The sequence below is a fragment of the Coturnix japonica genome, chromosome 9 (genome assembly GCF_001577835.2).
Source record: "Coturnix japonica isolate 7356 chromosome 9, Coturnix japonica 2.1, whole genome shotgun sequence".
NCBI lineage: Eukaryota > Metazoa > Chordata > Aves > Galliformes > Phasianidae > Coturnix > Coturnix japonica.
The window spans coordinates 17,545,161-17,568,681 of NC_029524.1; the positions used below are offsets into that span (position 1 = coordinate 17,545,161).

At 39.6% G+C, this 23,521-nt stretch overlaps 1 protein-coding gene across 7 annotated transcripts; it reads left to right on the forward strand.

Annotated features, from left to right (window-relative positions):
- The first annotated feature begins 414 nt into the window (after positions 1 to 414).
- Positions 415 to 23,432, forward strand: PHC3 (polyhomeotic homolog 3). 7 transcript variants are annotated; one of them, XR_001557303.2, is made up of 16 exons: positions 415 to 489; positions 2,765 to 2,912; positions 3,684 to 3,842; positions 5,176 to 5,253; positions 6,711 to 6,869; positions 7,531 to 7,629; positions 8,210 to 8,450; positions 8,889 to 9,766; positions 10,207 to 10,357; positions 10,609 to 10,862; positions 11,294 to 11,450; positions 13,892 to 14,006; positions 15,143 to 15,293; positions 15,385 to 15,616; positions 15,777 to 15,877; positions 18,017 to 18,128. XR_001557303.2 is itself a non-coding variant. In XM_015871965.2 (15 exons), the coding sequence occupies exons 2-15, from the start codon at positions 2,787 to 2,789 to the stop codon at positions 18,169 to 18,171; spliced, it is 2,955 nt and encodes a 984-aa protein (XP_015727451.1). In that variant the 5' UTR covers positions 415 to 489; positions 2,765 to 2,786; the 3' UTR covers positions 18,172 to 23,432. The 7 variants fall into 7 exon arrangements, 6 of the variants coding, with proteins under 6 accessions (XP_015727451.1, XP_015727453.1, XP_015727454.1 ...); XM_015871965.2 differs by lacking the exon at positions 15,777 to 15,877 and having other exon boundaries at positions 18,017 to 23,432; XM_015871967.2 differs by lacking the exon at positions 15,777 to 15,877 and having other exon boundaries at positions 6,744 to 6,869; positions 18,017 to 23,432.
- Positions 23,433 to 23,521: the final 89 nt, after the last annotated feature.

The following is a 23,521-nucleotide window of genomic DNA, read 5'->3' on the forward strand; positions in this document are numbered from 1 at the left end:
ACAAAACACATTCCTTCATCACAGACAAACAGTCCTGAATTTGTCACAATGAGACTCGTGTTAACCTGTTAACCTGGTATGGCGTGACGGCTACTTGTCCTTATGGAGAACTGACAGCACAGAGCAGCTGCCACCACCCACAGGCTGGAATTAACGACGTAATGGAGCAATTACGGTCAGTTCAGAGGAAGAAGCTGCTTTCCCCATTGCAGGGAGAGACTCAAGAGCTGGTGAGCGGCCACCTTAACCACCCAGCAGCCCCCTCAAAACAGCCTCTCACCTTCAGCTTTCCTGCTTTCCTTGCTGGCTCTTTCTACACACACATCCAAACCAGGATATCTACCTCAGCACAGCGGGCTCTGACAGACGAGGCGACAAGATGGCGGCGGAGGCCATCACCTGCCCCGCCACACGCAGCGCGCCTGCGCAGCTCCGCCCCCTTGAGGGAGGCGAGAAGATGGCGGAAGCGGAGTGAGCGGCTCGGCCGAGGCGAGTGTGGCGGAGGAGGGGGAGCGGCAGCGGCAGGCCCGGGCCGGGCTGCGGTGGGGCGGGGCGCGTAGGCGGGGACCCGCGCCCTGACAGCGCTCGGCCGCGGGCAGGACCGGGATGGGGGCCTCCCCCCGCCCCTCTGTCAGCCTGCAGCCGGTTGTGCTGGGCGAGGCCGTGGCGTGTAGCGGGCAGTGCCCTCCCCTCAGGGCTGCCTCATGGCTCTGTCTGTGCTCTGGGGTCGGTGCCTCAGGGTGGGCTGGGTGGCACGCAGCAAAAAAGCCTATTTCTTATCTATTGAAATGCACTTTTCTTATCTATTATGCACTGCCCAGGGAGGTGGTGGAGTCACCAACCATGGGAGTGCTCAAGAAACGTTTAGATGTGGTGCTGAGGAATATGATTTAGCCTGGAAGTATTGGTAATGGTTGGACTAGATGATCTTCTAGGTCTTTTCCAACCTTGATAATTCTGTGATCTATTGAAAACAGAACCACCCCCTTGTAACTCCACGGTTTGGCTGAAGGTGGTTTGTAGTGTAGCTGAAGTGGGGAGCTGAGATTGTATTCTAGTGTCTCCCAGGTTCACATAGAACTGCTCTTAGAGGTTACATTTATGGGGATTATGGGGGATCACTTTTTTTTTGTGCCCCACATGGGTAGGAATTCTAGGGAGAGGTGATGAATGAAACGAGTAAATATTTTAAATGTGAATAAACCTACTGGTTTCCCCGTGGTAACTGCAGATCCAGCGTTGGCTTTTACTGTGTGGCTTACAGAAAGCTGAAGTTTCTCAGGTGGGAGTGGTGCCTTACATAGATGTGCACTGTGCTGGTGGTGTCATGGTGTGCAGCAGCAGATGCTTATGGCCTTCCTTCCTTTGGATATTTGGTCTTTAAGTCTCAGAACAGGGAGAGAACAAAAGCATCTGAATATTTCCATTATACGTGGTGTAACTTGAAGTTTCGTGCTCTTTAATATAGTCGCTGTTTGAATAAATACTTTTAAATGCAGTTTTCTGCTGTGCTTTGTATCTTGGACTGCTTTTATATGCACAGTGATTGTTCAAAGCCAGAGCTGTGTGTATTCTAACGCTTAGCTTTAAGTGAACACCTTTGAGGATCAGCTGCACACAGTGTTGTGAACAGTCCCAGCTCGTTTATCAAACTCTGTAAGCTGGGAATTTGGCCTTTTTGATGTTTCTGAGGAGTTAACGACCAATTTCAGAAGACTGTATTTAGTTGTATCTAAGAACTGGTTATGGTTACACATACAGCATTGCTTTGATGTACTTCTCCTTGCTGTAAGTGAGAATGCCACAATGCTTTTCATGCTTTCTGTTATAAGAGATCTGTCAAATTGTTAATGCACGCTGGGTTTTTTACTTTAAAAAGTGTATTTTGTCAGTTTTCTTAAGCTTCCTGCCTTTCGCTTTATGTGGGGAGAAGCTTTGGATGGCGTCAGCATTGAGGCAGCTCAGTGTTGTTTCAGCCTTCAGCTGGGGTGGGCTTCTGGTTCAGCTACTGCAGAGAGATACATTGCTTATCTCAGTAATAAGCTTTAAATGTGGCTAAGAGGTAAAGACATCTGATGTTGTTAGGCTAGTTTAAACAGTTGTGTAACTGCTGAAACAAGCTAGACAAGTTATAGGTGTAAATATTTCGATGTGTCTTTAATGCCCTCTGGAGGAGACATAATTTTTTCAAGGTACTTTACATTAGCATTGTGTGAAAGTCATTTGAAGTGGTTTCAGAAGTGATGTTGTTCTTGTTATGACTGAAATGGTTCATTTGTCTGTGCTAGCTTGTGCTCTCCTGCAGGTGGATAAATGGCATCTGAAATACACAACGGGTCTGAATATCTAACAACAAAGCCTTACTTCCCTTCACTTTTAGTGGTAGGGTCTGTGCTTTGAAAGCAAACTTCATTGCCACAAACCTTCAGTGTCAAAGACAGCAGATATCCATGCAGTGGTGGGCATGAGGTCTGTTGGGGACCACACATCTGAATCATTGATTTTGCTTTGGTAACAAAACATTTCCAGTTAACCATAATATTAAAACTGAAAAGTAAGCTAAGATGAACAACCTTCATCCATTGAGATATGAGAATCATTTTGGTTGTAATGAGAGTATTTTGGGAGAGAGATTGTATTCTGCCATAGAAGGCAGTTCTGTTAGGTTAGGAAAAAGTTGTCAGAGGTGCTTTTAGGTATTTTTTTTCTGTGACTGTTGTGACTGGCTTTTGTTAGTGAACTGCTTCCATTTCAATTCTAGCAGGCTGGACAAACACTGCTCAGCTATGGAGAATGAGCCAAGCACAACAACATGTTCTGCATCTACAACCACCATTACTACCACCTCCACGTCCCGGACGCAGCTCCCGCAGATCTCTGTCTACAGTGGCTCTGACAGACATGCTGTCCAGGTACTGGGACACCAAATGCTGTTTCCTGTCCTGTACAATGCTCTCAAAATTTTGCACAATACTTTACACAAAATAAGTGCACAAAATTAACTTTCCATTCTTAATTGCCGTCTCCTTTCTCAATGTCTGGCTTAATGTTTTCATGCTGTTTCATTACTGTTTAGTAAATTATCTCAGACCACTTAAGGATAGGGCAGGGTATAGGCCTGCCTTCCAAATAATGAGAGAAAAATCTGATGTGAAACTTTGGTTTTGTCAGTGTTCCATAAGGATACGGATTATTAGCATAAAATACTAAAACATAAAGGTGTTTATTTGACTTACGTTGACTATTGGGATCCAGAGATATCCTCGTGTGTGCAACTCTTCTCCTTGGATCCACCTCTATTTTACTGATCTTTAAATAAGATAGCCTGGAATTCTGTACAGCGCTTTCTGCTGGGTTTGATAATGGATCTCACATACTATACGCATCTTCCAGAAGATGGAACATTGTGTAGGAAGTGATCTGAGAGTGTAAGACATGTACAGTATCATTTGTGACATTACAACAGTGGATTGCTCAGGCTTTGTTTGTAAACCTGGGTGTATTTATAGTGACTGTGTTTGGTAACTTTCTTGAGAAAAGTGGTGATGGAGCAAATTCAGTATTATCTAATTAATGTGAAAAGGCATTATTTGGCTTTATTTCGTCACACAGGTAAACTTCAGCATCGTGTCAGCACAGTGTGTACTTTATAATTGTAATAATTACCTACTGATTCATCACAGGTTATTCAGCAGGCCTTGCATCGTCCTCCTAGCTCAGCTGCTCAGTACCTCCAGCAGATGTACGCAGCCCAGCAGCAGCATCTAATGCTGCAGACTGCTGCTTTGCAGCAGCAGCACTTAAGCAGTACCCAGTTTCAGAGTCTGGCAACCGTACCACAGGTGAGAGTGAAGATTGCTGAACAGTAGTGGTTTACTACTTTCTGGAGTAGGACTACAATTCTAGAGCATTATCAAACATAATAACAGGTTAAGTGCCTGAGCTTTTAATGTCTCACAATAATTCAGTGTTATATTTTAATGGCTTTGTTCTATTGAATTGTATCTTCCTCCAAACTATTTGGAGGATTTAGTCAGCCTTGTAGGTGCTCCAGTGGGCGTCCATTCCATGCTTTACTGCATACATTATAATGCATCATGTAAATCATCAAACAGGAAAAGATATATGTATTAAAAACAGACTACTTCAGTCTTCTTCCCATTATCTTTTTGTGAAAGTTAATGGGGAAAGCAGTGAATAGCCATGTGCTTCAGTGGAGTCAGGTTCAAGTAGTGAACATCTGGTATGTTGGTGTGACTTGCCACGCGTCTGACTGTGTTGTAAGTAAAGGCAAAATTCAGTTTTAACTGCACATGTGGAAATATAGGTAGTAAATGACAATGGTACATTACATTTCTCAAGCAAAGCTTTAAATTGCCACAGAACACTGGATTAGGCCTGTTCTGAAAACTCAAGCAGTGGAAAGACTTTCTTTGACCTCAGCTGACTTCATTTATTGTCAGAAGTAGGATGTGTTCTTGGCTTCTAATTACATACCTTTTCCAGTAGGTCCAGATAATATATCGATTTATTTTTTGTGATGGATGTATATGTATGCTATTACAAAGGCACAGTGAAGAGATTTAGCTTGGGGAAGGCTAAGAAGTTTTGGTATGCAGTCTATTAAAATATCCATATCTAAACCACTGTCTGTGTATTCAGCTGAAGGTCGGGAATGGTGTACTGCTGTAGATACTTGTTGTGTGTACATTAATTATAATTCTGGAAGATATGAGAATGTTCCTTGCAGCGTTTATTAAACTTATTTCAATTTTAGAGGCTTCTAATCATAATAAAAATTACAACACGAGCTCTAATAACAACAGTTTTTAATGATGTCATAATATAAGCTCTGAACGCCATAGGTGATGAGCTGATCTGTTAGCTCCGTTGTAAGCAGTTTGATAAACTTTGCCTCTGGTAGTTTTTGTTCAGGTCTTGATCCGTGAGAGTCTGCCTGAAAGCTGGAAGGGGTTTAAGGCACTTGACACCTTGCAGATAACAGCTCAGAGCATGGAGTTCACTTTGAAAACCAGTTCCTCTGAGCAGTATTCCTGCTGCTAACTCAGAGAAAGTTAGTGATAGAGAGGAGTTTTTCTGACCGTTTATGCAATATTATGAACATCACTTAAACACTCTTTGATTTCAGTATTGACGCCTATTCTTGCTATCTAGGCAAGCCTGTCAGGTGGGAGGCAATGTACTTCCCCCACTGGGAGTGTCACTCAGCAGTCAAGCATGTCGCAGACCTCGGTACGTAACTGAACAAAGCCCTCCATCCATCTCAACCCTTGTTGGTTATTCTATAACTATTTGGCAACACAGAAAATACTTCAGTATTTAAATCTGTGTGGTTAAGCAGAGTACTACAGGATCGCTGAATAGCAGAATGATGACTGCAGTAAGTGTTGGCTGCACTACCAGTGTCTGCCACTCAGCCTGGTGCGAGCTGTTGTTGCTGGTTGGTGTTGGAGGCTTTCCGGGTTCCAGCCCACTCTTGGTACCCTGAGGGGCAGCTGTGCACTCAACAGGCATTAGAGACTGTTCAGACTGCTGCAGGAATCGCTCCCTGAGCTCTCATTTCTTGCTGGATTTTTTCCACATTAGTTTATTTGGTCAGGGCACAGCTGTAGATTGAAATCATAACTGTGTATATCACTGAGTACAGAGCACTGAATGTAATGAATCCAAGTCATTTCTCACATAGGAAATTGGTTAAAGTGTACGTAGCTTTCATTGTTCTATTATCATTTCTTACCATGCATCTTTTATGCACTTTAACTTACTTTATCCATGTTCTAATCATGTGCTCGGGTTTGTTGTTAGCAGCACTGTGTTTAGTTCACACTGTATTTCTTTAACCAACATCTTCAGATGTGCAAAGTCTCCTATGTACAGTTTTGCAATTGCCTTGACTAGGACTTTGTTAGTCCTGCAGACATCCTGCTTATTAATCATGCCCTCAAGCTGTTCATGGCTTCAGTGCATAGCTTCAGTGATGTAACTGTATGGCTTTCTTAAGCTCTCATAGTGTTGCTTTGGCTTACATTGTTAGAAGTAAAATGATTTGTTCATTAAATTTAAGGGGAAGTTTTTTGGATTTTCAAGGAAATCTTAAAGTGATCTAAAAGAGCTGGGCACTTAACTCTGTTAGATGTGTTAGAAAAACAAACCAGCTTTTGCTTGATGCCAAAAAGAAATTTTCTGTGAGCGTTTAATATCAAATTATAGAGAGCTGTATTTTCCAGTCACTTTTTAGTGTCTGTATGAGAAATCAGAGTGTGTATGGCAGCATAAGTAGGCATCCTGGTCAAGTTTTGTAATAAGCATCTCAGAAGCTGTCAGTCCAGTCAGATAACACAAGATATTTCAATAGTATTTGAATGTTTTTCTTAAAAAATGACGAGCTTATGCTATATATTGTATAAGTATATATTTCTACGGGGTATATTTTTTTTTCAGTTTATGTAACATCATTTATATTTGTTAATGCTTGTTATTATGTACTGCTAAATATTCCTTGTAGTTTGAGAATGAAAATGTACAGTCTCACCAGAAACCAGTTTTTTAATGTATGGCTCAATATGTTTTTGGTATCTTTACAGTTCAGAGGTTTCAACTGACCCTGCCATTTTTGTCAAAGGCTTTCTGGCTTTAAATCCTAGCATGATTGAATTTCCATGACAGAAGCAATATTTTTGTTTCCTTAGATTAACCTCTCCACCTCTCCTACACCTGCACAGATAATAAGCCGTTCACAGACCTCCAACACCACCAGCAGCAGTATTACCCAGCAGACTATGTTGCTAGGGAGTACCTCTCCTACCCTGAGTGCAAGCCAGGCTCAGATGTATCTCCGAGCACAGATGGTAGGTTTTGGTTACAGTCCTTAGAATTGATGGATGGCTTGATTTGTTTTTGTCCCAAAATGATACTGTTTCCATTCTTACTTTGTTTCTAGGAATTATTTTGGTATTTTCCTTAGTTTCATGTAACACTGAGATTTCTGTTACTAATGTATGAATATCAAACTCTGGAACGCTTCAGAAGCCAGAGGAGCAAAAGGTTTGCTATAGCTTAGTTCTCCATTTGAAGTCTGCTTATGTAGCCTGGTCTTACTATGATTGTTAAATGGGTCAAGCATAGGAAAAATAGCAACAGAACGTGCCTCTTTTCTGGCTATGTAAGAGGGACATACAGGAGTCTACCCATTTTCAGGCCAGGGCTTTTTCCAATACACTGGTTACATCAAGAGTTGGTTTTCTTGCATTTAACTAAGATTCTCTCCAGAATTTGAGATGGATGCGTAGTTTTGATTCTCCTTATTTTCATATGAAAACCATTAGATTCTTCTCATTTCCTACAAGTGTAACATTTCTATTTCTTAAAGGGCAACATTGAGAAATCTGTGTGGTGATTCTGTTTATTTTTTTATTGAATACTGTTTCTAGGGAGTCTTGTTCCAACTTATCCCTAAATTCAGTGTGTGAAATTTCATAGGAATTACCAGAGTTTTTTCTTGCTTAACAGCTGATCTTTACCCCTGCTACCACTGTGGCTGCTGTCCAGTCTGACATTCCTGTTGTCTCTTCATCTTCCTCATCGTCCTGTCAGTCTGCAGCTACTCAGGTGAGTTTGTGTAAATTTCTTAAGGGCGTGTCCAAACTGTGCGTGCTAAAACTGAGAAGTAAGGAAACTTTATGCTGAAGTTTTACTTAGCTACAAAACTCAGTAATTATACTGTTTCTGTACATTTGCAGTGTGCTCTCTTCACTGTCATTGTGTATTTAGAGGTGATTGGTGGTGAGAGGTGAGGTGATTATATGTAAGACTGGGATTCTGGGTGTAAAATTTCATCTCATTGTAATTATCTTTCATCCTTATTACCTTCAATAACTTCATGCTTTCAGCTGAGCTGGAATTGTCATTTCACTTCTCAAATGATACACGATCTGGAAAAACATATGGTACCTTACAGAATGTTAGTCACTGTCTCCTGCTGTGAAAAGCAAACATTTGTCCAACTAATTTTTGCTTTCATGAAAGATCTTCCCTTCTTTCTTAGCAGTTTCTTTTAAAGTTTTTAGCAATGGATTTTGTTTAGAATTCTTTTGGAAATCCAAGTAAGTTACACCAGTTGAATGTTCTCATTTGCTGCTTTTATCATGGATGTTTACCTGGTTGTCTTCATGATTTACTAAATTTTCAGGTTCAGAACTTGACGTTGCGCAGTCAGAAGTTGGGTGTATTGTCAAGTTCACAGAACGGTCCACCAAAAAGCAGCAGTCAAATTCAGTCGTTGTCTTTGTGTGCTAATAAACCTGCAACCAGCACCAAGGGCAACCAGCCAGAATCCTCAGAAAGCAATAGAAAAGGTGACAGCCCAACACCAGAGTGTCGGAATACACCAGTCACACGGACATCAAGCATACATCAGTTAATAGCACCAGGTAGGATGAGAACGAAGCTGTAGAAGTAGTTTGTATGTTACGATTCTGTCAGAGTCTTAATGCATTCTGCACTGGTTCTTTTAGGTTTTGTAAAGAAAGTATAATGTTTAATAGTAAATTTACTTATTTGTTAGTATTTGACATTACATGGGACTTTGATAAAGGAGAGTGTTACTGCAGTGTTCTGAAATCACAGTGCAAAAAACATTGCTATAATTGCTGCAGTTTGCTTTCAAAATGGTTATATTCCTGTAAGTTCTTGTGTACTATATTCTGTCAAATAAGGTATTTCTAAGCTGGGATATGGAGGTCTGGAAAAGTTGTGCTGGGCATACTTGGAATTAAAAACTTCATTTCTTCCTTTTGTTTTTTAATAATATTCCCTGCACTCAAGGATATGAATATTAATTGTCACTTTTTTTTTTTTTTCCTTCACAGCTTCATATTCTCCATTACAGCCCCATTCTCTAGTAAAACATCAGCAAATCCCACTTCATTCACCGCCTTCCAAAATTTCCCATCATCAGCTGATACTGCAACAGCAGCAGCAAGTCCAGCCAATCGCACTTCAGGCTCCTTCTGGGCAGGAGCCCCCTCCATCACAACACTGTCTTCCACTCCCAAGCCATAGTCTTCCTCCAGCTCCTAGCAGCGTACAGTCTCATTGCTCACCTATTCACATCCATCCTCCACCTTTACCACTATCTCCCACTCCATCCCAGTCAGCTCAGCAGTCAGTAGTGGTATCCCCTCCACCTTCTCACTCCCCTAGTCAGTCACCCACGATAATTATTCATCCTCAAGCACTTATCCAGTCACAGGCAAACTCTCTTGTGCCAGCAGCTCTTCAGGCAGAGCAGTCTGCCCCTCAACAAACTACTACCAGTCCAGTGCGACCAATTGCACAGCCACTTAATCTTCCATCTCACCTCCCGCTTCCACCTTCCCCTGCTGTACACATAGGACCAGTAGATCAGCCCAGCTTGGTTTCCCCAGGCCAGCAGATAGTGTCCTCCACACCACACCAACAATATTCAGCCTTGCAGTCCACACCTATCCCTCTTGCAGCTCCTCCACATCTGTCGACATCTTCAACCCAGATACAACAACTGCCATTGCAGTCTGTACAGTCTTTACAAGTGCAGCCTGAAATTCTATCTCAGGGCCAAGTTTTGGTTCAAAACACTTTAGTTTCTGAGGAAGAACTTCCTGCTGCAGAAGCTTTGGTCCAGCTGCCATTTCAAACTCTTCCACCACCTCAGACTGTTGCAGTAAATCTTCAAGTTCAGCCATCAGTACCAATTGAAACACCGGTGGTAAGTGCTCAGAAACCATCTTCTCTTTGATTACACTTCTGTGTAAGACAGAGAACAAATTGCAGGCTTGTCATTAAATTAACAAAGCTTGCGTTTTGTAGGAGTCTTTAAATAGCTACAGAGGTGTGTGCAAATTAAAATAAGGGAACTGCAGAGATCTGCTGTTAGAAGAAGTCAAATTCTCTGATCTATTTGATAGAAGAATCTGTGCCTCACCTAAAATCCTGTACTTTTTAACCAAGTAATTGTTCTCTTCATTGTCATCATGATGCCCACAGTTTGTTGTCTCATATGCAGAAGAAAATTAGTATTTATTAAATGAGTATATTTTAATACTTAAACTAGTAATTAAAAAACAAAACAACTGTTTTTATATGACTCTTTTTAAGTATTGAGGTAGATTGGAAATATCTCTAAGGTGATAGTTTGTTTGAATGTAGATTTACCAAGTGGAGAACGTATGTGAAGAAGAGATGCCTGAAGAGTCTGATTGTGTCAACATGGCTAGAACGCCTACACCACCAACCTTGTCTCCACCAGCAATAACCTTGGGGAATGGAGATGCACTTAATTCAGAAGAGCCTTTGTCAGGTAAGAACAAACATAAAACTAAGATAGCTGTTCTGCTTAGAACTCAGGAAAGTAAAATGATGTGTTCCTGAGAACCATTTGGTTGTGAACTAGTCAATCAAGGAAAATCAGGTTTTGAGTTACTTCAGAGCTTAGTCTGTGTTACAGGACACTGGGTACAGTGCTGGGTGTGTTTATATCTCTTCTTTCCATAATTCTGAGTGTATACGTAGACTTAAGTCACAAAAAATATCATAAACTTTGTTTTTCAGATCACGCAGGACTGCCTTCAGTGACATCATCAGTCAGTGCCTCAGTAATTAAATCTCCATCTGATCCTTCGCATGCTTCTATCCCACCACCGCCTCTTTTGCTTCCAGCTGCAACAACAAGGAGTAGCAGCACATCGATGCCCAATAGCATTCCTAGTCTAGAAAATAAACCTCCACAGGCTATTGTTAAGCCACAGATCCTAACTCATGTTATTGAAGGCTTTGTGATTCAGGAGGGGTTGGAACCATTTCCTGTAAGTGTGAAAATTACTTTGATTTTCTTTTTCTTTTTTTTTAACTACTAATTCGTAAAATAAACTATTTTTAAAGGTGTTTTTTAAGAATCCCCTAATGGCCAGTTTTAAACCACTGAGTCTCCGCTTTTAAAGGATGTGACCTTCTGCCTCATTAACAAATATAATCTTTTCTTTTTTTTCCTGTCCCTTCTTTTCTGTAGATTTAATATTTCTTCCTTTGTTGAATGTAATTGCAAACTCTGCAGACAAATGAGTCTGTATTTGTTTGAGAAAAGGTGTGTAGAACTTTGATGCTATATATTGATGACTCATTGATAAAAGAATAGAAATGATACTGCTGATCTCAATTACAACTGCTAACTCACAAATACTATTTCCAGCTATTCATTCTTCATTTAACCATTGTTGCTTTGCTTTTATTGCAATAGGTAAGTCGTTCATCTTTGCTGGTAGAACAGCCTGCAGAAAAAAGATTGCTAGTGGAGGGTCAAATCATGAGTGTTATGTGTGTTGAATCAGACTTGCAGAATACAAAACATGCAGACAACTCATCGGACACAGAGATAGAGGATATGATTGCAGAAGGTTTGTAGTTTTTGTTTAAATCTCCATTTTTTTTCCCTTCTGGTCTGTATCTGTTTCAGAAACCCATCTTGTCTTTACATCTGGAATTTTCCTCTAGTCTTTACACCATCTCCAATACAAACTGTTTTAAAATGTTTATAGTGAGCTACACACCATATCAACAGTTGCTGTGGAAACACACGAGTGTCAGGAAGCTGTGCCTCGTCCTGCCTAGAATGCAGGTCTCTAACTCACACAGCTCATGAGCTTAAAATACCCAAGTTTCCTATGCAGTATCTGAAGTGCTCATCATTGTAGATTCCTTTAGAACTCAGCAATTAAATATTTCAAGTGTGTTGCATCACTATTAGCATTCAAGTCCTAGTGATTGCAGCCTCTTAAATGATAGTAAACAGAAATTAAAGCATGGACTGTCCCAGAAAAACCAAGTCATTTTTTAATTCACTGCTTAAATTCTTCCAAGGCTAGAAAGTCCAGTGTTTTTCTGCCAGCTGTGTATCCTCTTCCACATCTTGAGTGTTTGCCCAGGGGCTAATTTTGGTGATCTGCTAAAAATTTGTTGCAATGTATTAATACAACTCTTAGTTTCATAGTCTAAAATAGTTATTTTCCTTCCTTGATATCAAAACCATAGTGAGCAGAGTAAGAAGGGACTGATACAGAGCCTGCTACTCCTGCTGTCACGTAGAAAATGAGGCCACAGGTCTGCACTGGGGCTGTGGCTGAGAAAGTCATGACTGTGTGCTGAGCAGTAGCAGGTGTTCCCATAGCTGTGCTTCAGCTGCCACCTACAGCATGCATTATTCATTCTCACCTAATTAAAACAGTTTTTCTTATGCCCTGTACCAGTGACGTTTTGTTAGGTACTGTGGTTCTTGCCTTGGTAAATGGTACTGAAGCGCAGTGAAGAAATTGATTGCATTAATACAGTGTTCATTTTTTAATGTAAAACATTAACAATCTGAGGCCCATGCCTCATTTTTCACATAGGCATGGCATATGAAGTCTCAAATAATAAGCATCTGGCATACTAATAGTGGGGCGTTGAGTGTGACTAAATTTTTACTAAACTTTTGTCTCATTTAATTCAGAAGCTGTTATTTTTCCTCTGTACCTGAATGGCAGCCTGGTCTCCCAATGAGGGCTTCCATTTAATTAGTTCTTTGGGTGTCAAGTCCAGTGAGGTGAAACCATCAAGCGCAAGAAGCTTGGGGAGGGGGGGGGGGAAGACATCAGATAAATTGCATGACCTCATTTGATGTGTTTGGTTGTTTAACAGTACAGTGGATTTACGCTATTCTGGACAAAATGAGACTTGCCAATCTCTTAGCTCACATAGCTTAGTAAATTCTCAGTGAGTGCTTGATTTCTTAATTAAGAGCACAGCTTTCTGACTTTTTTTGTTAATTTTGCTTCATCCTATATGAAGCAAGGGAAGTTTTGGGGGTTCTTCTGTATCTTTTAGAATAGACTTGTACCTCTGTTGCAATAGCTATTTTGCCTTTAGTGCAGTAGATATTAATTCAGTTTTGTTTTTAGTAGTTCTGAAGAACCTTTCAGGATTAACACTGCAGCATCTCAGATACCAGACAGCTTGTCTGTGTGTTGCTATATGGAATTGCTCAAGCACTCGTGTTTCTGTTTTCAGTTTTCATTCCTGAAAGCTGATGTTAGATTTATGTACTCAATTTGCAGTTATTCAATAGATGAGCCAGGAGATATCCAGTACTGGGAGGTACCTACACGTGCACAAGACAAGCAGAGGAGATTTTCTGATACTAAACAAAGATTTAGATTGCGTTTATATGGTAGGAACACTTAATATAGAAAAGGCTTTTAGCATCAGTTATTGCTTTAAGCTGTTGTTGCCTTTTACCCACATTATGTAGTTTGTGGGTTTTTTGATTGCTTGTTTTTTAGAGAGAGTGATTAATTTGCAGGGTAAATCTGCTCTTTATTTAGCTTTGGCTGCAAAGTTGTTCAGATCTGACATGTTTCCAATTTCAACTCGGGGCACGAGGTGGAGACTTGCAGCGTGATAATCCTCACTTGGGCACTGCTGGAGGAGTTTTTTTTACTTCAGTTGTGCCTTTGAATCCCAGTACATCAGAAGTGTTATTCCAATAATCATTTCAACCTTTTAATCTTTGCTGCTTTTTGATTTGTCTTCCATTTCAGATTGTGCCAGTTTTGCTCCTAACAGTGTATTTCATTGACATGTTGCATGGGTGCAAGTTTGTGTTGGTTCAATTTACTTGAGTTGTCTTACATGGAGAGTGAAATCCATCATTTTTTTTAGTTTGGCATAATTTTCTGTTAATCAGCGTTCTTAATTAATAGATGTATTTTTAGACCTTGTATGTTTCTGCATAAGAAATGAAAAATTGGAACACAACTTTGTCATTAAATCTGATCTCTTTATGCCTCACTCCTTCCTTTAGAGGGCCTGGATGAAATGGAAAATGAACTCCTGAAGTGTGAATTTTGTGGAAAAATGGGATATCCCAACAAGTTTCTACGATCAAAACGATTCTGTTCTACGTCCTGTGCTAAAAGGTACTCTGTCTACTATTTATTATTATCTGGTTCATAGAGTAGCACTCATATAGTGTCATATGTTGAAAAATAAAGAAGCAGACTGTGTGGGATACAAATGACTATGGTATTGTGGAATATATTTCAGGAAGTTAAACCTATAGGTAAATTGTGAAGCTTTTTCAGAGGATGTAGTGAATGCAGATGGGCTTATAGAATTGGTGATGGATATTTATAAAGGGTTGGTTATAGGTTTTGGGAACTTAGACAGTGGTTTGTGGGCCTCAGGTCACTGTGTCTTTGTTGTATGTATTTTGCTGCTGGGCAGTGTCAGAGATAAAACACTGGTCTGTGGGCTTTCTTATAGTTTTATGCAGTGCCGGGGGAAAAAGCACTGAACTTACCTTCATGTCATTGGCAAAGGTGAATGAATGTAGGTATCTCATTCTCTTTGAGTTATTGTACTTTTTTATTATGTGTAGATCAAGATAGAAACAAGTAATAATCAAGGTCTGAATGCAAGTCGTTCCATCATCATAGATGGAAAATTGGTATTTAATCCCAGATGTTTTAGAAATAGGTAATAGTTCAGTAAGGAATGAATTTAAGTTGCCTCTTAATTCTGCGTCAGTGTGCCTGGAAATCATCTTTGTCTTGTGCCAGCTGCTCTTTTCATACTTGCCCTCAGACATTCCCATTTTAAGCAGTGGAAATGTGTATATTTTCTTTGGTGGCTGTTAGGACACCAGTAGTGAAATTCTATTCAGGAGGGCATTGGGCTTTTTTCCTCCATCTTCATTTGACTGGTTGTCAGGTAGAGGAAATGAAAGCAAAGGATGACGTTAAGCTCTCAGAGGATGTTTTTCAGAAGTAGAATTTGAGTGTGTGATAAAATGCAAAGTTGTTTCTATCATGGATTTTTTTTAGAACAGGAAGGATGGGTGTCTGCTGGGGGTGGGGTGATCTGGATGTATATAATCTTGCTTTAAAACCAGGGGTTAGAGTACGTGGCCTTTTCTTTCTTACATTTGCAACACCTGCTGTTGTGTAGAATTAGGCAGCATTTCTGTAGACAACGATGTCGTTTTATTGCTAAGTCAATTGAATTCAGTCCAAAAAACCATTAGTGCATTATTGAATATATCTTACTTCTTTAGGCACAGCCTTAGTTGCACTAAGAAATTTGGGCTGTTTGCATCAGACAAGACCAATCGTTGGAATCGGAAATCAGATAGCCAAAGTCTTGGGCGACGCGGGCGTCGACCGAGTGGCCCTGATGGGGCACCACGAGATCATTTTCTTAGACAGGTCTGTGGAATATTTGCTTAAAATTACGGCATTGTTCTGGGAATTACAAATAAAATATAATAGTGTAGTGTATTTATACTGTATTTTCCAGCTTCCAGTTACTTATCCGTCTGCAGAAGAAGATATGGCTTCTCATGAAGATGCTGTTCCTACTGCAATGACCACCCGTCTGCGAAGGCAGAGTGAGAGAGAGAGAGAGCGTGAACTTAGGGAGCTAAGAATTAGGAAAATGCCAGAGAGCATTAACTTGTTACCAGTGGTGCAATCAGACCCTTCGGTATGGACTGTTGATGAAGTTTGGGCCTTTATACATTCTTTGCCTGGTATGTAATGTGCAGTTACTTGTCGCAGATTTTTAACAGTAAAACTCCTGGTTTTTAGCATCACTCTGAGGAGGAGGTGGTATGGTAACAGCACGAGTCTACTCGTTAGTTGGTGATAGAGGCTGGAATGTGATTTGTTTCCTCTTGCTTGTTCCTTCAGCACAAACCCCGTGTTGATAGAACTAGTCCCACTTCTGCTGTTGCACCCCAGCTGATGGAGACTAGAGGTGTTCTTCCCTTCAGTCTGATTTCTCTCAAGAGGTCAGTAGAGAGATCAGACACACTTCTTCCCCTTTACATTTATTTCTTTACTTCCCTCCTTACCGCTTATTCAGTAGAAAAAGGAAGAAGGGAGTCCTTTAATTTTAAGCGAGTGAAAAATTTGAAAGGCTCATCATGATTTAAATCACTAAAGAAGGATAACCAGGTTTCTTCTTTTAAGCTAAGTTTTGTTTTACGTAGCTTTGCTGAAGTGGAGAATTCCTTATATATAGATTACATAGGAGACAGAAAAAGTAGTATCTAAGTCTGTGCTCAGAAAAATGTCGTTTGCCTTTATTTACACACATTTTCCTTAGCTCAGTAGTCGTGCTTGTCTTTATATCATCTTCAGGTTATTTGGCATTTGTTTGTTTATCATTTCTTGCTTATCAGAAGCCTTAAAGTTTTACACCCCACCATTTCCCAGGAATGCCATTCCATGTCATCACATATTGTAACCCTTCCAGAAGACAAGACAGGTCTCCATAATAACAGAGAATCTTTGTTGTTTACCCATATAACTTGCATGTCTAAACACTGAAACCTAGCTTAGCCTTTTTCCTAATTTTCTACTGATTTCTGGAATGCTGAACCATTTTGCTGTGTATCCCCCTAGGCTAATGACCTAAGAAATGTATCCTTATTTGCTGAGACACGTGCATGTGTACGGCCAGTTAATTTTTTTAATATAGGTCACACAAAAGATTGAATCACAGATGTTTTGATTCAACCTTTCATCTGGTGGTTTAGAAATTACAATTAAGTTACATTATCTGCATCTGGGAACTTTTGGTGATATCTGTAGACACAAGTGGAGTTCCTTAGGTTTAAGGCAATGTATTTCTGTGTTTTACTGATGATGCTGGAATGTGATTACATTGCTGCTGTCTGTATTTACTGTCTTCATTCTTTGAAAGCCTTGGGTAACTCCTTAACCCCCTGATCCTAAGTTCTATAGAAGAATAAAGGACTGTTCATGTTCTTAAAAATGTAACACATTATAAACACAATTCATTTGCAAGTATGAAATCAAAAATATTATCCTTAAAGTGTGGGTTCTCTTTTGAAACAATTACTTGTAGAATATTTCATCAGCTGCTGAATCTTTTTATTCTGCAAATTAGTTAATATTGAATTTTAATACTTGATATTTTTATGGATGCAGTGAAAAATTATAACAATTACAAATCTCTATCCACATTAAGATCTAGTTCCTCTTTTAAAAAAAAGAAAGATATTTAAAATATTAAATATTCACAGCCTGCCAGAAGTTTTGTTACGTAGCTACATTTGTATTTTGGAGTTTTATTTTGTCAGCTTCTCTACAGAGAATGAAGCTTCAAATAAACAATGGACAATGAGTGTTCTTATTCACATTATTTAGATGTTTGCCTGTGTAACAGAGGTACAGACAAGACAGCTCTTGAGCAACTTTTTGTTTCCATAGTGTTGTTAAATGGGAAGGGGCATTGAGCTCCTTTGAACAGTCCAATCCATGAAGAGCTCCCTTTATTATGTTGTAGGTCTCAGTCTGAACCCATGCTACTTTGGGTTCAGAAGGAGTTTATCATTTAACGAAAAAATCCAACCAACTTAAAGTTGTGTTTGACAAATGAGCTATTGATAAATGTACTAGTGAGACAGGTGTGCTTAAGCCTGCAAATAAAATTGCACTTTGTTTATCTCAGTGGAGTTAATATCTTTTGGAAAACAAAGGTAAGTGAATTTTCTCTTTGAGATGTGACTAACAGTACAATAAGCACGTTTTTATTGTTTGAAAGTATCTGTGTGAATAGTGGCTATTTGTGTGATATCACCTGTTTCTTCCAATTGCAAGAACATGGCAACTGTTCTTCATTATGAAATGAGAAAATTGTCTGTGCTGGGACTTTGAATTTTCCAGTAAGTAATTCATAAGTAGTTATGGTGTAATTAGATACTGTGGTAAATATGACTTTCATATTATCTTAGAAGTTCTTGTTGTTATTGAACTTATTGAACTCCTTCATATGCTGTGGGTTCCACAAGGTAAAGAGGTAAATGCTGGGAATTGTGTAACTGTGAAGCTCGAGTATGAACAGTCACTGTGTCTGGGGATGCACATTCCTAACCCAGTAATTCTTTTTCTGTTGCCTTTAGGTTGTCAAGATATTGCAGATGAATTTAGAGCACAAGAAATTGATGGGCAAGCTCTCCTCTTATTGAAGGAGGATCACCTTATGAGTGCAATGAATATTAAGCTTGGACCTGCATTAAAAATCTGTGCACGTATCAATTCACTGAAAGAATCGTAGGGGGTGAACGTGAAGATTTAAACAAGTTACTCTGTGACTAAGTCAGCAGTAACACGCCAACGACTTGAGCATGGCATGAGTGTTACTGTGATGTTTTGTTGAACATCTGGGGTTTTCCCCACACAGACTTGAAAAAAAGAAGATATTCTGCTGATTATATCACGTGGTCCTTTGCAGCTCCCAGCAATTAATAAGTTTGTGGTAAAGCTCAAATAACGCGTTGAGTTATAGGGGGAGTTTGTGGGAAAACATGAAGTGAAATATTCTGTTAATATTCTGTTAAATATTCCCCAGTATGTACTTGTAAGTTTAAAATGAACACCCCAGCACCTTCATAACCTAAACACCATTTACATTTTCTTGCTGTATTGTCAATTATGACTTTTCCCGCATACAGCAGTTTTTGGACTGAAATAACTGCAGTGTCCACAGACCCTGTGGAAGCACTAATAATGGTAAAATGCTATGCATTTAGTTGTGCTCTCTGAATTTCTTCTAGTCTTGGGCAAACTGTTTGTATGGAGTAGGTTGGCAGCCTGTTTTCCTTGTGTAGATTTACCCTCATCTCTGCCACTGTAGTATTTTCTTTGTTTGGAAATACTATAAGCCATGTAGGCATCTTGTTAAAGTCCTAATTATCATGCTACTGAAATGCAATGGCATTACACTCTTGCCAGAGCTAACTGAAGCACATATTTTACTTTATTCCTTGTATGCTGCTGTGCACTAAGAGGGCATTACGATGTTAGGTTTCTAGTTCTGCATGCTGCTAGTTAAACTAGACCAGCAGTTCTCAAATGCAGATCTCGGTGTGAGAACGGTCACGTTCCCAGTGCCTAGGCATGAGTGGTTTAGTTAGTTCTGGCTGTGACTTATGCTGAGAGAAGTCTACCCTAAAGACTGGAGGTAGAGAGAAGGGATGGTGTAGCTCACAGCCTCTTTTTCCTGTTACCATTTTGTCTTCTAACATGTCTTTCCTTGTAGTGCATTCCCATTGCCTCACTGGAAGCTTCCAAGCACTTCTTTGTCCACTGACTAGTATGAGCTGGGCTTGCTGTAGCTCAAGGAAGGAACACGTTGAGGAACTTGGTATAGGAGCAGCTGCAGTGGCAGTGGAAGGAGCCTAGAGCTGTAGGTGAGCAGGAGGAATGTGCCCCTTCTAGATAGCACTGGGAGAAATCTCTATGGCCCTATTTGTGATCCTGGCGGGAGATTTTGGCTTGGATGCTGCAGACCCAAGCAGTGGGATGGGTGTCTCTTTTCACTCTCTCATCTTTTATATGGAACAAATGGTTCCCCACTTACTGACACCCTCAGAGATGGGCTCTGAGGCAGCAGCACCTTCTCAATCTTTGCTTCCCCCATTACCCATGTAAAGACACCCTTAGAGAAATTTTGCACCTTCAGTTCCTTTCCTCTTGCAGCTCCACTTCCCTTATTTACAGGCCAAGCTCCCTAAGCTCTCCTAGAGGGAAGGAAGGGTGTGTGTGTGCTGATAGAGTTACTGTGTATATATTGGAATATGTGTATGTGTCTGCAAACGATGTATTTTGTATGTTATGCAAATTGATGCATAATACATAATTGTGTAGGGTCTGCCTAAATATTTTCCTAAGTATTCCTGGGAAGAAAAATTGATCTAAAATTTGAGAACTGCTGACCTAGATCAAAAGGGGTCAATGCACCTACACTGGCTGAAAGGAAGGTTTGTGACAGACCAATATGTGTAGTATTGAACTGATGACCTTAAAGAGTCTATTGGGATTGCAGAAGAACTTGCACTTTGTTTTCCTTTAATTAGATATTTTTTCTTTCTTTTAAGAGACCTTCTCCCATTATATTCCAGAGATCAGTGTTAGAATCGATTCCTTTAATTACAACCACTTGAGCATTCTGATAGAGGATGTTATTAATTTTTATCAACCACTGAAACTCCAAGTTAGGACAATCCATTGCTGTTATGTGCTAATTCATGGTGAGAGCCCTAATCCAAATGGCACTGAAGGCTTTGGAGAATTAATTGATGTCTGGGTTTAATCTGGAGGGAAGTTGCTAAGCACTTTCTGATTTGTTTGGGTTTTCTTTCTGTCTTCAGTTACTGTTGTCAAATAAACTTAATTGTGAAGGTTCATTGTTTGGCAATGTTCATTTGAAAGATTCTCAAATGATGGAGGCAGTAGGTTCCTATTCGTAGCATTTTTGTAAGATACACCTTGTAGCATATTTGTAACATATGTTTTAAAGAATAGGTTCTGTTTTAATGAGCTAATTGAGGACTGAAGATATCTGAGATATTTATCTTTTGGCTTCTGTCTAAAAGTTTTATTATTTTTATACAGAAACATCACTGTCTAACTTTTAACCTGTCTTCTGATTGTCCTGTTTGATGTAAGCAGTAGGTGTACGTCAGTGTGAACTGATAATAGCTTAAGGCCTATTTAAAAATGTGGACTTATGTTGTGAGACTTATTTAGACCTGCAGTTAACCAGTGTTACGTGCATGAGAATCCCATGATTGTTTTCATTTTTGTTTTATGAGACAGCTTCCAGGAGAACTGCAGCTAGTGTTTATGCACAACGCTTGCTAATCACTGACAGATGCCAGGAGCCCATTGCAGACATGATGAATGCACATCTGCTCTGGTTCTTCTGGTGCACTATGTTTTCTGTGGTTTTGGGAGAGCCATAGATAATGAGTTATGCTTTAAGTATTCATGAATGCAGCTAAGAATGTGGGCCTTACGTATATCGGAAGGTTATTCATTCAACTGTGTTGGCATTACGTAGGACTTGACATCAGATACAGCTATAATAAGCTACCCTGATAGAGCAGCACACACATTAGAGCTTGTCAGTATTGCTGTGCCATTAAAATCTGTTCTTAAAAAATCACACCTGTACACAAAAGCTTTCAAGTGCAACTGAAGCCTATTTCAGAAACTTTGGAATGTACTCAAAAGAACAATCAAATACTTGGAACAATCAACTACTTGGCACAGTATTCCTCTAGAACAGATTTTATGTCATGCTCGTCTCCTGGGTCTCAACTTCTGGCTTGAAGTTGTTGATTTTGGATTCTGAAGGAGGGTATCCTTGCTGGTAATGGGACTTCACTAAAAGCACAAATACAACTAATTTATGACACAGCTGTTCTGTAGGTACAGTCCTGTTCATGTGTGGGAGCACTTAATGCTGTCCTCCACTACCTGGTCAGTATTTCAGCAGCTGGAACATTGATGTTCTGTGGTAGTTCTCTGAAACATTCTGCAAAGCCAGCTTTCCTCCCAAGTATTCATTTAAAAAGGTAGAATAGCTCATTAAAATCAGTGTTGATTTTCAAGGGACTCTGATATGAGGGAAAGTACAGAAGTTTCTCAGAGTGTTAATACTTTATCCACTGTTAACACTAATATTATATAATCCTGTAAGAACTGAAGGACTGTAAAATGTTTGTGTGCCATAAGGTCGTTAGTTGCTGTCACAGCACAAGTAGTGACATATAGCGGTTAGCAGTTGTCAATCATTCATATTATTTCAGGTCCTAACGTAGCTTCTCCTCTTTCAGGCTTGCAGTGAAACTGTAATGCTGTTCTGCAGAGTAATGGTGTTTGGTTATATTGCTTGACTCAAGGCCCAGTGTTCAGACTTCCCAGAAGCTCCAGATAAAAGGAAGTGCAACAAGAGTGGAAAAGAGGCTGTTAGGAGGATAATAGGATGAGATCACAACTGAATCAGGTATTTCCCTGTATAAAACATAAAAGATAAAGATGGGCTTAAAATGAGATACTATTCATCTATTTTAAGTTAGTTACTTGTCAGTAGGCTTAGACACTGCAGTTGGGTGCTATGTGTAAAAAACCCTTTAAATGGCTTTAGAAGCAGTGCAGCAACTGAGGGAATTCTGCAGTATCAGAACAGATGAAGATGTGTAAACTTTAATTACAAGTTGAGAATCTGATAAATACGTCTGTACCTTACCCAGCTTCTTGCAATTCCAGTTCTTTCTGCATTAGTGAATCAGAAGGGTGAGACTAACCACACAAAAGGGATCTGAAATGTACGTTATTGAAATAATCTTGCCTTCATCTGGTTTGAAGTGAATTTTAAATGAGGTATTTTCCCTTGTTGGCTGAGTTGGTACAAATAAGCTACTTCATGACCTTCTGAAGTGCCTGGTGCATTACGATGTTTGGAACTAGGTTTTAGTATTTGTCAAGTCCCTTTCAGTGGGTGTCCGGTGTATGTGAAACCTGAAAGATCTGTTTAGACATTATGCTGTAGCATGTCAAGCACTAACTAGTAGCAACTGGAAACTGGGGGCAGGGAGTGATTCCTTAAGGCTATTTTATGGTATATGGTTCCCTACTTCTAACGTGGAAATAGGATTTCCTCCAAATACATCATCCTGCATAAACGATGAAACACTTTGTGATGCCAAACACCTCAAACTACGTTTGCTGCAAACACTGTTGCCTCTTATTACAATCGTTTCAAAACTTTGTTTTTTATCCTTTACTCTTCTTTTCTTTTATGGCCTTTTTGATTGTCTAGAAACCATTTCCTGCTGTTCTAGAGATGCTGTCATTTTGGTTACATCACTGAAACCTCAAAGAAACCCACAGTGCACAGTGCAATAGACACTGTGTGTAAAGCAGTAAAATGATAATTGGACTTTGATACATTGCAGAAATGTAAGCTTAATAGACGATGTTTGATTGTGAAGCCTTATCACGGAGTGCTATACTAGAATATTGTTTTATAATAAATTCTAGCACATATATCACTGATATATCATTAAATTTGTCTATAATTAATACATAATAACGTAAATGGTAGCCCCAACATTAAATTGTACACTCGAGGAGCACAGTGAGTTATGTAAAACAGATGATCTTCACCTCCTGAATCGTTTTTCTTAAAGCACTTTCCTACCAATTAGCACGTGAATGAGTTTTAGATTCGCCCATTTGTTATCATGGGTAGAAGTGGGATTTCTTCAATCTATCTGCTAATGTTTAAACTGAATATACAAATGCTGAAACAAAGCACCTTATACTATGCTGCTTAAATTTGCTTGTAATTGCACCTTTGGTTATCTGCAGATTTTTCTTCAGTATTCTTATGTGATACCATTGTTCCCTGTGGGTCTGAGTGAATGATTAACCAACCTACAATAATATAATTTACTTACATAGTTTTTACTGCAATACAATATTGTACTGTGAGTTCAGTGCTTCAGAAATAAATACTACTTCCATTTGTCTGCTTGGGTTGTGTATCACTTATTTACCCATCCCCTGTAAACTGAAGAGCTTCCTCGAGCTGTAAGAGAACTAATGAAATAGTTGTG

What these genes read in the sequence shown, in the direction of transcription:
- PHC3 (XM_015871965.2), top strand. Translation starts at nt 2,787, where the DNA reads ATGGAGAATGAGCCAAGCACAACAACATGTTCTGCATCTACAACCACC. An exon ending in CTGACAGACATGCTGTCCAG is followed by an intron (nt 2,913 to 3,683) that starts GTACTGGGACAC and finishes GATTCATCACAG; the next exon opens with GTTATTCAGCAGGCCTTGCA. An exon ending in AGAGGATATGATTGCAGAAG is followed by an intron (nt 11,451 to 13,891) that starts GTTTGTAGTTTT and finishes TCCTTCCTTTAG; the next exon opens with AGGGCCTGGATGAAATGGAA.